Source organism: Bicyclus anynana, chromosome 7, assembly GCF_947172395.1.
Source record: "Bicyclus anynana chromosome 7, ilBicAnyn1.1, whole genome shotgun sequence".
In the NCBI taxonomy this organism is placed as follows: Eukaryota; Metazoa; Arthropoda; class Insecta; order Lepidoptera; family Nymphalidae; genus Bicyclus; species Bicyclus anynana.
In genome coordinates, this window is record NC_069089.1 from 10588233 (window position 1) to 10602591 (window position 14359).

The following is a 14359-nucleotide window of genomic DNA, read 5'->3' on the forward strand; positions in this document are numbered from 1 at the left end:
TTTTTAGAGACGGGTGCAGACCGTTTCTTGAAGTTTTCAATGAAGACAGATTGATTTCACCCCCCTTAAGAAGCTATGAAAGTATGCATCTATATAACATGGCTGAAGGAAAGGTATGATATAAGAGCATGTTCGTGTTAACTAAGCCTCTTTTCAACGAACGCTTAATTGTATCGATAGTAAATTTAAATACCCTATTATCCTGTTAGAGAACTGTTAAACCATTGGTTAGCCGAGGTTTATTTATACTAGTTATGAATTGCCAGCAAACGATTAACCTGATGAGTGATTATAGCCGCTTAGATAACGTTGAAGGATTAACTAATTATGGATAGTAAAACTGTAAAAAACTCTACAGTAGCGCCTCTTAACACGTTTCCACCGACACTTTTTCATTAGTGACGATTCTCCTTACCTCTCCGCCATATACATATTTTAAAATCCAAACCCCACCTACCTCAGTATGGGTAGGGAGTGAGGTTTGGGTTCATAGTGACTAATTGATTTATTTGGCTATTAATTATCCGCAAAAAAAAACTGGCAAATCCAAGCGACAATGACAAAGACAAAACACTTTCGATGCGATTCCACTTAAGGAACTTCAGAAAAGTAACGCTGATTTCAAACTCATTCCGATTCAAACTCATTTATTCAAACTTGAAGTCATTCATTTTATAAAAACCGCAATTGTAGTAAATAAATTTTGACACATATTTAGAATTTTTGTAGCAAGTCTAAACTTTCTTTTGGTCTATAAAATCTTTTACTCGTCCCCACAAACTATTTGGTAACCCAGGTTACGCCTGCGATACTAACTCTGTGCATCACTGCAGGTGACTCTACAGCTGGATAGCACGGTGGTGGGCGATGTGACCATCTTGCTGTACCACGCCAGACAACAGCTGGGCCGCTTGCAGCGCGTGCCCATGCTCTCGGTCGGCTTCCACACCGGCTTCCTGCGCTACGACCAGCACGCTATCAAGTTTACCAGGTAAAGTAACCATTGAATTACCTGGTAAAGTATCAAGGTCATTGGAGTTTGAGAGATGACGTTCTACTCAATCGAATCTAGTACAGTGTCTCTTTCTAAAGGTATATAAGGGACAGAGACGACGCTCTGTTCTGTTGAAGCTAGTAGATTGTATCTTTCTAAGTTTCAATGAGGGACAGAACGCTCTAAGCAGTCGAAGAAATATTACCTCTTTCTAAAGTTCTATGAGGTAACGCTCTAGGCGGTCGGTTCGAAAGGATACAGAACATACTACTATACACTGTCAACTATAGTACATTAACTCTTTCTTAATTTCGATAAGGGCAAGAGTCTGCTTTAAGCAGCTTGTACATTGTCTCTTTTTAAAAATTCAGTATGTGCATAGGCGTATATAGGAAGGGTGGGGGAGGAGGGCGTGTCCACCCTAGAATGAACCTGTGCCCACCCTAGGATTCTGGGCCAATATGAAATTCTACTATGATATTAATAATAGACTTGATGTCGGAGGCAGGCCCATCCTACTAAATAATCCTAAATATGCCCATGAGTATGTGGTCATGAACGAGTCGCCACATCAGTCGTCAGGGGTGAACTCATAACAACACGTGATAAGCCAATAAAAAAGTTTCTGTGAAATGAAAGGTTATTGAGATTTTTTGTGAAAGGAATTTCACAAAAACTTTTTTTATTGGCCTGATCCGGATTTCATTATCCATAGCCGAATTCGACTGCCACCAATAAGCCGCCTGCCGGCAATTTACTGAAGTTAAAAACTGATATCGTCATAAAATTTCAGATCAGAAATCGATGGTATAGACGAAACAAGTGCAGTGAACGATCACTTCTCTTCCAACGTGACTGTAGTGATAAGTCTCGTGGTACAAAATGGAGAACGTCGTAAACCGCGTAGTGATCTCTGGGAGGAAGATCACTCCTTCCCCATTCGGACACCGGACGTTTTATTCTCAACTTCATTAGAAAGAGACGAGACCATAGACAACTTTGGTAAGTTTTAGCCAGAGAATTCAAATCTTTCTTTCACTGAGACCATAGACATTTTTGGTAACTTTTGGTAAATTTACAAACACTATATGTAAGGCTTCTATTGATTGTTTCTGCCTTTGTGGACCAAAAGCAGGAACTATAGAATAGGTTTATAGAAGCCTTACCTATATTGTAGCAGAAATAAAGGTCTAGAGAACCTAGAAGTATGTTTCACTGGTTAATGCCCACAACTTCGTTCTTGTGATATTCTGATGATTTACTCTAAAGTTTTATTAAAATCTGCGTACTACATTTTGCCCATTCATTTCCCAAATTGTAATAATAATTTATGCTAGAAATATACTCGTATGTTGGTGATGTTGTATTCTATGGCTTGAAATTTTTTTCTTAGATAGGGTTGCCACTGCTTGTGATGTATCAGAACAGCCGATCCTATTCTAATACATCTGATACTGATCATACATTTTGTATGGCTACGTTTGTAAATCGTTAATCGTTAATGTACTTGTATTTATCGCTATTTGTTTTAAAATAATAATAACTACCGATGATCAAGGAGATTACCAAAATACCAGAACATAGATGTACAAAAATAAACGTCAACATTTTTTTACCAGAGTTTTCAAAAAACAGCACAATATCCTTGAACTTTAGAAAAGCGTAAAGTATTTTTTTTAAAGTGGCAACCCTATTTCTGTGTATAGTAATTAATCTAGTTAGTATTTATTTATAAGTATATATGTATTTAAAAATGTACGTTTATGTATTTATGCAGCTAGTCTACGAAGAAATCCAACATCTATACCCACAAGTATGTTATTTATCTGTATGTGTGTAGAACTATTTAATTGTAGATATTAGTATGTGCGTGTGATCTAATCAACATCATGCATGTATTTATCTATATCTATACTAATATTATAAAGAGGTAAAGTTTGTAAGTTTGTCACATTTTTTAAATGGGGTAATCTTCGGAACTACTGGTCCGATTTTAAAAATTCTTTTACCAGTAGAATGCTACATTATCGGGGAGTGCTATAGGCTATATTTTATATTGGTATCATATATATTAGCCGAGTTATCACAGTTTTTGTCATACAGGTCGGACTGAAAATTCTCTTAAACAGACTTATACGCATGCGCTGCCTTAACTATTGTTTAAAATTGAAATTAATGTATGGAGACTTTATGTATCTTTACATGTTCTACAAAAAAGTCCGCGACACCATATATCTACCTTCTATATATTAGCAGATATAGTACCTTTTGTGTTTTAAAAATTATTAATTTTATATACTTAGGTTTACGTCATTATTTATACAACTAAACTTTAATCCTTATTAAAATAAATTATTTAATAATCACAAGGATATTATGGAGATAAGATTTGCCCTTTACAGTATGTTAATTACTTAAATAGTTTCGGAGATAATACAAAATTTCTAAAAGACGCAGAAATTCCGCTATATGACGCCCGGCGCTTTCATTTACGTAGTTCCCGTTCCCGTATGAATATGGGGATGAACATAGCCTATGACACTCGCAAATAACGTAGCTTTCTATTGGTAAAACAATTTTCCAAATCGGTCCTGTAGATCCAGAGATCTACAACCACACGACATTTACCTCTTTATATTATTAGCATAGAAGTCTCTATTTCTCTTGGTCATACCTGGTCATTGGGTAGGGTAGGGTTGGGGTAGTGGTAGGGTAGGGGTAGTGGTAGGGTAGGGGTAGTGGTAGGGTAGGGGTAGGGTAGGATAGGGGTAGGGTAGTTTAGGGGTAGTAGTAAAGTTGACATCGAAATTTACGCGGACGAAGTCGCGGGCGTCCGCTAGTATTTTATAATCAACAACGGAAAGAAGTTCTCTTTTTTTATTATTTTTATATTTTTTTTTTTTTTTTTATATTATTAAGGAAAGTATTTTATTTGGTACCCTCTTTGGATTTATGATGTTGAAAATATAATGACCCTAGTTATATAAAACGTCATAATGTTATAGGTTATTTCAGTCACTATATATTTATTTTATTTTTTTAACAATCTCGCAAGATAGATCATAATCTAATGGTACTTATAATTTTACGGTGTCATATACATACTTAGTTTTAGATTTAGATTTCACTTTTAAAATTATGAATTAGTTTGGAATGGCTTTTTTATTTTTATATCCTTTATTGTGATACATTAATATTTATGTTATATGTATGTGTTTGCTTTATTAATTGTATCTCTCCATTACACTGACTCATGTTTACATATACTCTTCGCTGCTTAGCGATAAGGCCGCCTTTTGTATGCTGATATGTTCTTAATATGTTTTTATTTCTCTTATTTTTGTCATTATGGTGTGCAAATTAAGTATATCTATCTATGTATTAACAGTGACCGCAGACTATCCACCAAAGGAGGTAGAGAAGCGACCCCCGCGCCCCGCGCCGCCCGCCCCGCACCGTCCCCCGCCCGCCGACACACACACACACACGGCGGACTTCTTGAACATAGCCTCGGAGAAACTCTCTCAGCAGAAGCCAGAAGCTAAGAAGGAGAAATTGAAGAGCGACGAGTCGTTCGACTTCTTCGGCATGATGGAGAAACCCGCGGACGAGTCGTTCGGTGACTTCCTCAGCAGCAAAGCGACTGATAATTCGCAGGTGATCTATTAGTACTCGTGGTTAATGGCGTGCACAAGGTTTTTAACTAGGGTATGCACTAAACATGCAAATTATACAAAGTGCAATGTTTTTAAATACAGATTGATAGTTGGTGCCCAGTAGGCTTATTATGTGTCAACTACATATCTCGTGAAAAGAAAAGGCAGTCGACCAATAGCGGCGGAGTCGTCCTAGTACTTTATTTCACCCACCTCATCCTTGACATCTTTCATTCGCAACAGAGAGAAAGCGTAATGACCGACTCCGCTCGAGTTATCTCGTAATGAACTTGAATTTATTTTATTAATATTAAAAAAATACAATATTAGCATACCTAATATGGATTATTTCAATCCGGGATATCATGATCCGTAACCGTATAGGTTTACCAGTGCACCAACAAGGCATTCGAATACGATAAGAGACGATATGACAGTGGATATGACCTTTGCCTTCGATGCGGAGGGCGTATAGGCCTTTTCCGGTTCGGTCCGGGTCATGCACCTCCAACTATTCAGTTATGTGCATTTTAAGAAATTAAATATCACTTGTCTCAAACGTTGAAGGAAAATCTCGTGAGGAAACTTGCATATCTGAGAACTTTCTTAATTATCTGCGTGTGTGAAGTCTGCCAATCCGCATTGGGCCAGCGTGGTGGACTAAGGCCTAACCACTCTCATTCTGAGAAGAGACTCGTGCTCAATAGTGAGCCGAATATGGGTTGTTAATGATGATGATAACTTTCAGCCATTCTCCGAATCGTCGATCTTCGGTGACCTGCCAGCGCCGCCGACCACCACGTCGAGCAAGGTTAACTCTAGCGACCTCAACTTTGACCCGTTCGGCTTGAACGAGCCCTTGCCCAAGCAGGAGCCCTTGCTAGCGCCGCTCATCAAAGAAGAATGTAAGTACTTTTTTTGAAGTTAAAAAAAAAATAAAAATTAATGTCAAAAATTTACGAGAAAATCATTTTTTCAACTGATTGTATTTAATGTTGCATTCAGAATTTGTTATTTAAAAAGTCTACACTATAATAATTTTTATATAATAATAATTAATTTGTTTTCTTACTTTGACGCGTTGATAATAAATACCAAAATAGGAAATAGGTCCACAGGTCAGTTTTGAAAAGCATGAGAGATTAACAACGTCCGGAACCCTCGTGACGCGAGTTCTACTCGCACTTGTCCGGTTTTTATATTATAGGAGAAAAAAATTATGGACACCACTCCCAACAGTTTAAATTCTTTCAGTGCGGCCTCAAACCATACAAGTGGAGCAAGCCCAGAACAAGCGCGACCCGTTCGCTGACCTGGGTATGCTGGGTGCAGGGTTGGCCACCACTCCCGCAGCCACGCCAATGGTGACGCCGATGGTCACGCCCATGGTTACGCCCATGGTGACGCCGAGGGACTCGCCGGCGCACACGCCTGCCCATCAACCACATACGCCGGCCAGGTCGCCGGCACACCAACCTGATTATAGGTAATTACATATAGAGTATAGATAGTAGATAGATTATAGGTAGTAAATTACAGTACTGATCTTTAAAACGTTTTTTTTTTTAATACCTTCTTTACCTACCTTATTTAGGTATTATTTGTTTAAATAACTTTTGTTTGTTTACAATGCGACTAAACGAAAATGAGACAATTAGCCACTTTTGCCCGCCTCAGTTTCGACGCGCTAGTGACATGTTGTATAGTGTCTGTTTATTAATTCGGCGGAATTCTGACATTTCTATTTGTGTAATCTGCTGTCTTTCCTGGTCTGGCTAGTTGATAATATTTTTTTCCCCACGTCATTTCTATCGAATTTGATATTTTGTAAATTGTGTTGCTTAAAATTAAGATAATATTATATTGATTTATAATTAAATTGAAAGTTAAGTCTGTATAAATTTTAGTTTTAGAATCGATAGAATAAGTTTTGTTTTAGTTGAACTTGTCATCTTTTTTATTGGAACTGTTTTACATATAGAAACACCGGAAACAGAAATAGAAATGTCAGAATTCTACGGAATTAGTAAATGGACTATAAAATATTTACCAATAACTACCATTGCTTATTGGTCAAGGCTTGTCACAACGAGTAAATGTAGTAATTTTTATTATGTAAGTAGTTATTTTCGACGACTCTTATAGGCGAGTCCGACTCACACTTATCCAATAAATAATTTGTCTTGTGTATTGTAAAGTATAACAAAATAATGGTTAAATAGTGTCAAATAGCCTATTGCTTTTCACACAGCCGAACGCACTTCGAAACGGCGAAGACGCCGGCCGGTCAAGAGGAGAAGGGCAAGAAGTCGTCGGACGTGTTCGGGGACCTGCTGGGCAGCCAGGGGTACGAATTCGCCAAGCGCGAGACGGGCCCCCGGACCATGAACGCCATGAGGAAGGAGGAAATGGTCAGGGAAATGGACCCGGACAAGTTGAAGATACATGAATGGGTAATTGTATTATTTTTTTTTGTAAAATATAGTAAGTGTTTTTCTCGGAGAGCCATTCTCAGTATTACCCATTAAGTTCATAGGTTTATGTTAGGTTTTTATAATAAATAAAACTAGCCTCATAAAACATAATTTAGTAAACCTACAAAGAGTTAATAACGATCTCAATAACAACCTTTAATCGAAAAGTCTGTAGACTTATCACATCTCTGTGAATCGCAGTCGTCATAGGTAGACTTCCAAAACCCAAAAGACAAGTATTCAATGCTCAGTGTTACTAGTGACAATCTAGACCCAAGTATAAAAGTATGAGTTGGTGATACTGCTCGAAATTAAGCGCTTAAACTGTGGGCTGGTGCAGAGAGCTCGGGTCTTTGGAATTTGTATGTTCACAATACCGAAGGAACGTAAAGTCTAATCTTCTCGTCTCGGACATGTAAATTTTTTTTCGTTTCTTTGCAAATATATCTCTATAGCGGGTGATAAATGAAAGTGGCTTAGGAGCACATGCTCAAGTGGAAAACAGGCGGACTTAACGTATACCGTCGACCGACCGGAGAAGGGGAGTGTTAATTTTAAAAGATGTCTCTTAACCCTACATACATCGGTCACAAGTCCGGAACTTCACTCAAAGATTTTCACTGCCACCAGGGTTTTTTGGTAGGTTGTTAGATCTGAAAGGCTTTCATTCAATAATTCAATAATTAATTGAAGTGGTGTCAGAACAATGAAGAATAAATTTTTATGGACATTCATCACATCAAACATATGAAAAATAAATGTGTTTTGCTCTTTAAATCCACTTCTAATGTCCCGTTATCCGACACACGCGCATGATCAATGAGACTGCAGGCGGTGTCTATGTACATTTGAATTACACGGGACCGCGCTAGCTCACGCACCCGTGGTACGGCGTGTGTAGTAGTTTGGTAGTGGTACATGGTGTTTGGCAGGGTCTGCGAATGTAGGAGGTTTTAGTCCGTAGGGCGCCGAGTATCACATACTCAACGGTGAAGTCGGACATTGTCATCTAGGATACCTGGATGTCATCCATGAGGATTTCCTCCTACAATAAAAAAAAAAATGGTGTTGCGTGCACTGCTTCGAGTTTCCTCTCAGAAAGTTAGTTAGGCCAATAGTCAACCACGCTGGCCCAATGCGGATTGGTAGGGCACGCATAGAATTAAGAAAATTCTCTGGTGTGCAGGTTTCATCAAGATATTTTTCCTTCACCGTTTTATACACGTGATATTTAATTTCTTAAAATGCACAAATTCTTCAAATGGACTGGATTCGAACCCACACCCTCCGGAATCGGAGGCAGAGGTCATATTCACAGGGCTATTACAGTCATACAACAGATAACGCTAAAAGCTAACGCTTTTAGCAATAGAAGTAAGTAGCAAAGGGGCGTGCCCCGTGTACACCCGGGTGTGCGGAACATCGCAAGCGTGTCCGCGCGTGTACTCTGTGACTAAAGGAATAAATAATATTCAACTCTAAAGTAAGGGTGACATATTTCATTTTTCACTAAATATTAAACAGCCATTTAGTAAACGCCCCTGGTATGCTGGTTTCAATACAAAGAATTGGCACTTTATAAATCTAGTTACCTCTTATTATTTTGTATTTTGGTTACATTGTAATTACAACTGACTGTGACGTCACCCGGGTCTCAGCTGAAAATCAGCGCTGGGCATTGCTTTTTTGCTATGAACGGCTAATGCTGAGCTGTAAACCCTTTCTGTTTGGTGTCACCTCAAACCAATTATAAAAGGACCTGTATCGCACTCATAGTCACGAACACAATTTGTCTCATTTTCTAAGGAAAACAAACTTAGATTTAGTATATATCTTAAACTAAATTAGAAGTTTTTGCCCGTTTTTTACACAATTCAAGTACACAAAAAGGTATTTTTACGGAGCTCTTTAACCGACGAACACGATTACAACTATTTAACATCGATTCTATAGAGACAGTTTTTATAATCACATTAGATCGTTGATCATATACTTTGACAGAAAAGTAACGTCTAGCGAGGCAGGTCCTGTACAATAATTGGTCTGAGGGTGTCACAGACAGTCATATAATATCTAAAATAGGCTGTACTGTTTGTTACACTAAAAAAATAATAAACTTATGTTCTTTCTTCTTTCTTATATCTGTGATATATCTGTGATCACGGCTCATGGTACACGGTGTATTGGCTCGATACTAAAGTTTTTTTTTTTTTTTAAATAAATAAATAAATATACTTAAATATATATATTTATTTATTTTAATATGACACGTGTATAGACGGAGGGCAAGAAGGCGAACATCCGCGCGCTGCTGTGCTCGCTGCACGGCGTGGTGTGGGAGGAGTGCCGCTGGGCGCGCGTGGACATGGCGCAGCTGGTGTCGCCCGCCGACGTCAAGCGCAGCTACCGGAAGGCGTGTCTCGCCGTGCATCCGGACAAGGTACCATCCAATCCTACTAATATTATAAACGTGAAAGTTTGTACGGATGTTTGGATGTTTGTTACTCTTTAACGCCGCTACTACTGAAGCGATTTGGCTGACATTTGGAATAGAAATAGATTTTACTCTGGATTAACACATAGGCTACTTTTTATACCGAAAAAATCCATGGTTTTCCGAGATTGCGAAAACTAATGATTTTGATAATATGAATGTTTGTTACTCTTTGACGCCTCGACTACTGAACCGAATTAGCTGAAATTTGGTATTGAGATATATTATAGCCTGGATTAACACATAGGCTACTTTTTATCCCTGAAAAATCCATGGTTCCCGAGGGATTTGTTAAAAACTAAATTCCACGCGTCCCCTAGTTATATTCATAAATTTATCTATACTTATAATAAATCTGTACATGAAATATATTTCCAAAATAACTATCAGGGGGTGATTAGTGAGCGATACTGATGCCAAAAATGCAATCAGTAAAATTTTTGTCTGTCTGTATGTTCGTTATAGAAACAAAAACTACTCGATGGATTTTAACGAAATTTAGTACAATTATTCTTCATACTCCTAGGCAGGTTATAGTATACTTTTCATCACGCTATGATCAATAGGAACAGAGTAGTGAAGAGAAATGTTGGGAAAACGGGAGAAGTTACTCCATCTTTTAAGCTTCCGTCGCGTGGAAGGCTAGGGATAGGGTTGAGTCCCTACTTATCCCCTGTATGGTATGGTAGCTGTCGAGTACGCGTAGGGTAGCGTGGTAGTAGTAGGGTTTCACGCAGACGAAGTCGCGGGCGTCCGCTAGTATGAAAATAATATTAATAACAAATAGTGACTAGTGTTAATAATTTAATCTGACAGTTACATATGGGCCTATACATATAGCTGATCTTCACATCCAGTATAATTGTTAAATAATCGTATATGTAATTTGTTCATTTAGGTAGTTCACCATTATTTAGTTTTCATTACAACATTTATTGACCATAAAATTATTTACCTTTCAGCAAATGGGCACGCCGAATGAGAACTTAGCGAAAATGATATTCATGGAACTGAACAACGCGTGGAGCGACTTCGAGAACGACGCCAAACACCAGAACCTCTTCCAATCGTAATCACTCAGTAGCTAACGCGAATACTTTTTTTTATACTGATCGCACATTATCAACTGTAGGCGTAGCATGCATCCACGACATATATAACGAGAAAACACTAATAAGTTGTCCCAGTCGCAACTTTTTCGTCAACAGAAGGGAAAGCAACGTTTTCGACACTGCCGCTATTGGTCGACGTTTTTCTCGTCTTCATATATGTCATGGTGCACATCGTAGATTACGTTGCAAGTAGCCGAATTCTCAATTTGAAGATCATTAAACAAATGCTCGTGACATCAACAACATTTACCAATTCTCTTTTTACAATCGCTTTCGCTTCGATAATAAAAATATTTGGGAATTACATTCGTTATCGATAGGTCGACGTATCGACGTACCAATTGGATATGTCATTTTGATACATTTATTTATGTTCGAAGCGTTAGCAATTATAGGAAATCGAAAATTATATAGAATGTATATAACATGGCTAGTGGCAATGACATTACAGTTCGTCTAGCAATATGCGCGAACTACGCGACAAGAACTTGGTTACGTAATTTGTCTGTAATTATTATTATCTGGGCTATTAATATAGCTTTTCGAGCTAGTGCGGATCATATTAACTTGTTGGCCCCAAATATTATGCCGTAACTAAAGTGTAGCGAACTAGATATATGCGATAAATAGCTAAAATTAGATGTTTAAATATCTTGGTCACTTGTCGGTAGACACCAGCACGCCTGGCATGCCTCAACGGCATATTTAGTGACGAGAGATATATATTATCGACCAATAGCGGCGGATTAGAAACTTTGCTCTCTCTTTTGTGCCGTTGCAACGAAAGAGAGAGCAATATTCTCGATTGAGCCGCTATTGGTCGACATTTGTCTTTCTCTCTTGAAATATGTCAAGTGCGCATCTTGGGCCTTCTGCACGCCTAGTATGCGTATGCGTAGTAAAGCCAAGTTCGTTGTGGAAAGTTTATCAACAAACAAATAAAAATGAAGGTATAAAACATGTTAATTTATTTTATTTAAAATTATGATTAAAATTATTAAAATTAAATAAAATTAATAATTATTAAAATTATTTTAAAATTAATTGAAATTAATAATTATTAAAATTATTTTAAAATTATTAAAATTATTTTAAAATTATTAAAATTATTTTAAAATTATTAAAATTATTTTAAAATTATTAAAATTAATTTATTTAAAATTATTGTATTGTGTTTTTTTATAAAATGTTATTCAAAATATACATCTAATTATTTATTGTTCTAAGCTTTTTATCAAATTTATTGATATTAATTTAGGAATGAGTTAATTCAAATTATTATTAGGTATAAAATGACTAGCTCTATACCCTCACTTTTAATTTGTTGATGAACATTCCACATCTAGTTTGGTTTTAGTACAGTGACGAGAGAGATATATACGAATATGATCGTAAATATCGCTCTCCCTTTCATCGTGATGAGACGAAAGAGATAGCAATACACTCGTATAAAACAAACATAGACAATCTTCTCGTTGAGCGCATTCTAGGTCTACTGATATTTAAAAAAATATTTATATGCTTAATTTACACATAATAGCAATGCGAAAGTTTATCGAATAACTATAATTCGGTCTCAGAATTATAAAATAAATGTTAGCAGATAGCTATAGACGGCCCAAGCTTTGAAACGCTTCGTATTTCCATTTGCTTTTCTGATATAATTTATTAGAAAATAGGTAAAAAAAAATATATTTTACTATTAAACACGGTGAACAGTGTCCTTATTATATAAGCATGCTTTATAGCTTTGTTACCGAGTTAGTTAAAATAGATATTCATATTATGTATTTATTCAAGGCTTTTTTTTCTCGATTTGTGATTTTTTTAGTTGTCACTAAGAAAGTCCATATGAGCACTTCACACTGGCATAAGACTTCTTAAATGTATAGGAGAGCGCGCCATAAAATTTGCTCTGCTTTACCATAATATTGGGTATTATTATTGTCTTGATGCTAGAAAATTATTGGGGAAAAAGTTGAATTTAGAAAGACTTGAATCTTTTTCTTTCAGTCCGATTACAAAAATATTATTTTACTTTTATTGGATTTTTTGTTAACTTTTATTAACAAAAGCAGATTATTATTACAAAACATTGTCAATTGTGCATAATATGGCACTTAAATTATTTATTAATGCCACTTTCAATAATATCAGTTTTAGTCTGTGCGAAAAGCGAAGCCGATTGGCATAGACAGCAGAGTTACAATATGTAATTAGTAATTACTTAAATGCAATTGCATACAAATTTTACCATCATTATTTATTGATTAATTTTTCTTTTACAAAATCAACCAAGAACAAAGAAATAATATAAAGACTTTTTTAAAACAAAAAGCGTTAATGCGTTAAGCGTTGTGTGCCATAGACAAATAATGTAAAATCCGTGCCAAACTTATAGGTCGCTTTGAAGTTTGCAACACGGCGATCTTCAAAGCGGACTATAAGCGGCAGTTATAATACTAGCGATATACATATGGTTGAACACAACCGTAATCCAATATAATATAATATCGGATTTTTTTTTTATAACTGATACGAAACAGATTGACGGCCTCCGTGGCGCAGTGGTATGCGCGGTGGATTTACAAACGGCGGTCCTGGGTTCGATCCCCGGCTGGGCAGATTGAGATTTTCTTAATTTGTTCAGGTCTGGCTGGTGGGAGGCTTCGGCCGTGGCTAGTTACCACCCTACCAGCAAAAGACGTACCGCCAAGCGCTTTAGCGTTCCGGTATGATGCCGTGTAGAAACCGAAAGGGGTGTGGATTTTCATCCTCCTCCTAACAAGTTAGTCCGCTTCCATCTTAGACTGCATCATCACTTACCATCAGGTGAGATTGTAGTCAAGGGCTAACTTGTAAAGAATAAAAAAAAAAGATTATTTTTTATGTTGTCTCGAAACAATTAAGTTACTTTAAAATAGGAACAACTTCGTCTTTAATTTATTTCGTACTGCTTCTAACCTAAGAAGTTAAGAATTTTAGTGCCGCAGGAGACTTTTCTCTAAGAATGTTTTATTACTCGATTATGTAAGTTTCGAATTTGTCTATTTCTCTCTCTATCTATAGTATAGTGTTAGACAGAGAGAGATATATACAAATTTTAAACTCAAACTGTCAAGTTATTAAAACATTGTTAATTGTTACAAAATAGCGCTACTTGACCTTGCTATTTTAAAGTCACATTAAAAACCTATATCTACTAGTATATCTACTAGTATACTAGTATATACTACTGATATTGGAATGTCATAACTCCAATATCAAGGAATCATGCCGATTATAGATATAAGATCCGTATTCGAAATGACCTTCACCCATCTTTTTAATAGATGAAAGTGTTTTAGATCAAATTTAGTTGGTGTATTAAAAAACTGTATTGCCTAAAACATTCATGGCCAAACTATTATTAACCTTTATTAACTATCATTATAGTTGTAGTAGTGTAGTAGTTATAATTCATAATAGCGATGACATTAACTATCATGAATCATGAACTATCGTTAATATACTATATGTAGTATATTACTGGAAATTTTTAGCAAATTATAAATTTTTAGGCAACCTTCTTATTACATACTAAATTTGATATAAAAAACATTTCATTCATTAAACACATGAGTGAAGGT

At 36.4% G+C, this 14359-nt stretch overlaps 1 protein-coding gene across 1 annotated transcript in view; it reads left to right on the forward strand.

The window, feature by feature from the left end:
- The window catches only part of LOC112048589 (cyclin-G-associated kinase), a 32993-nt gene extending 21344 nt beyond the window's left edge, over positions 1-11649 (forward strand). The window contains exons 11-19 of the mRNA XM_024086188.2: positions 8-113; positions 834-991; positions 1788-1996; positions 4383-4651; positions 5399-5555; positions 5905-6136; positions 6902-7103; positions 9403-9564; positions 10581-11649. Coding sequence (XP_023941956.2) covers positions 8-113; positions 834-991; positions 1788-1996; positions 4383-4651; positions 5399-5555; positions 5905-6136; positions 6902-7103; positions 9403-9564; positions 10581-10691 — 1606 coding nt within the window. The 3' untranslated portion in view covers positions 10692-11649. The remainder of the gene's footprint in view (positions 1-7; positions 114-833; positions 992-1787; positions 1997-4382; positions 4652-5398; positions 5556-5904; positions 6137-6901; positions 7104-9402; positions 9565-10580) is intronic.
- The last annotated feature ends 2710 nt before the right edge of the window (positions 11650-14359 follow it).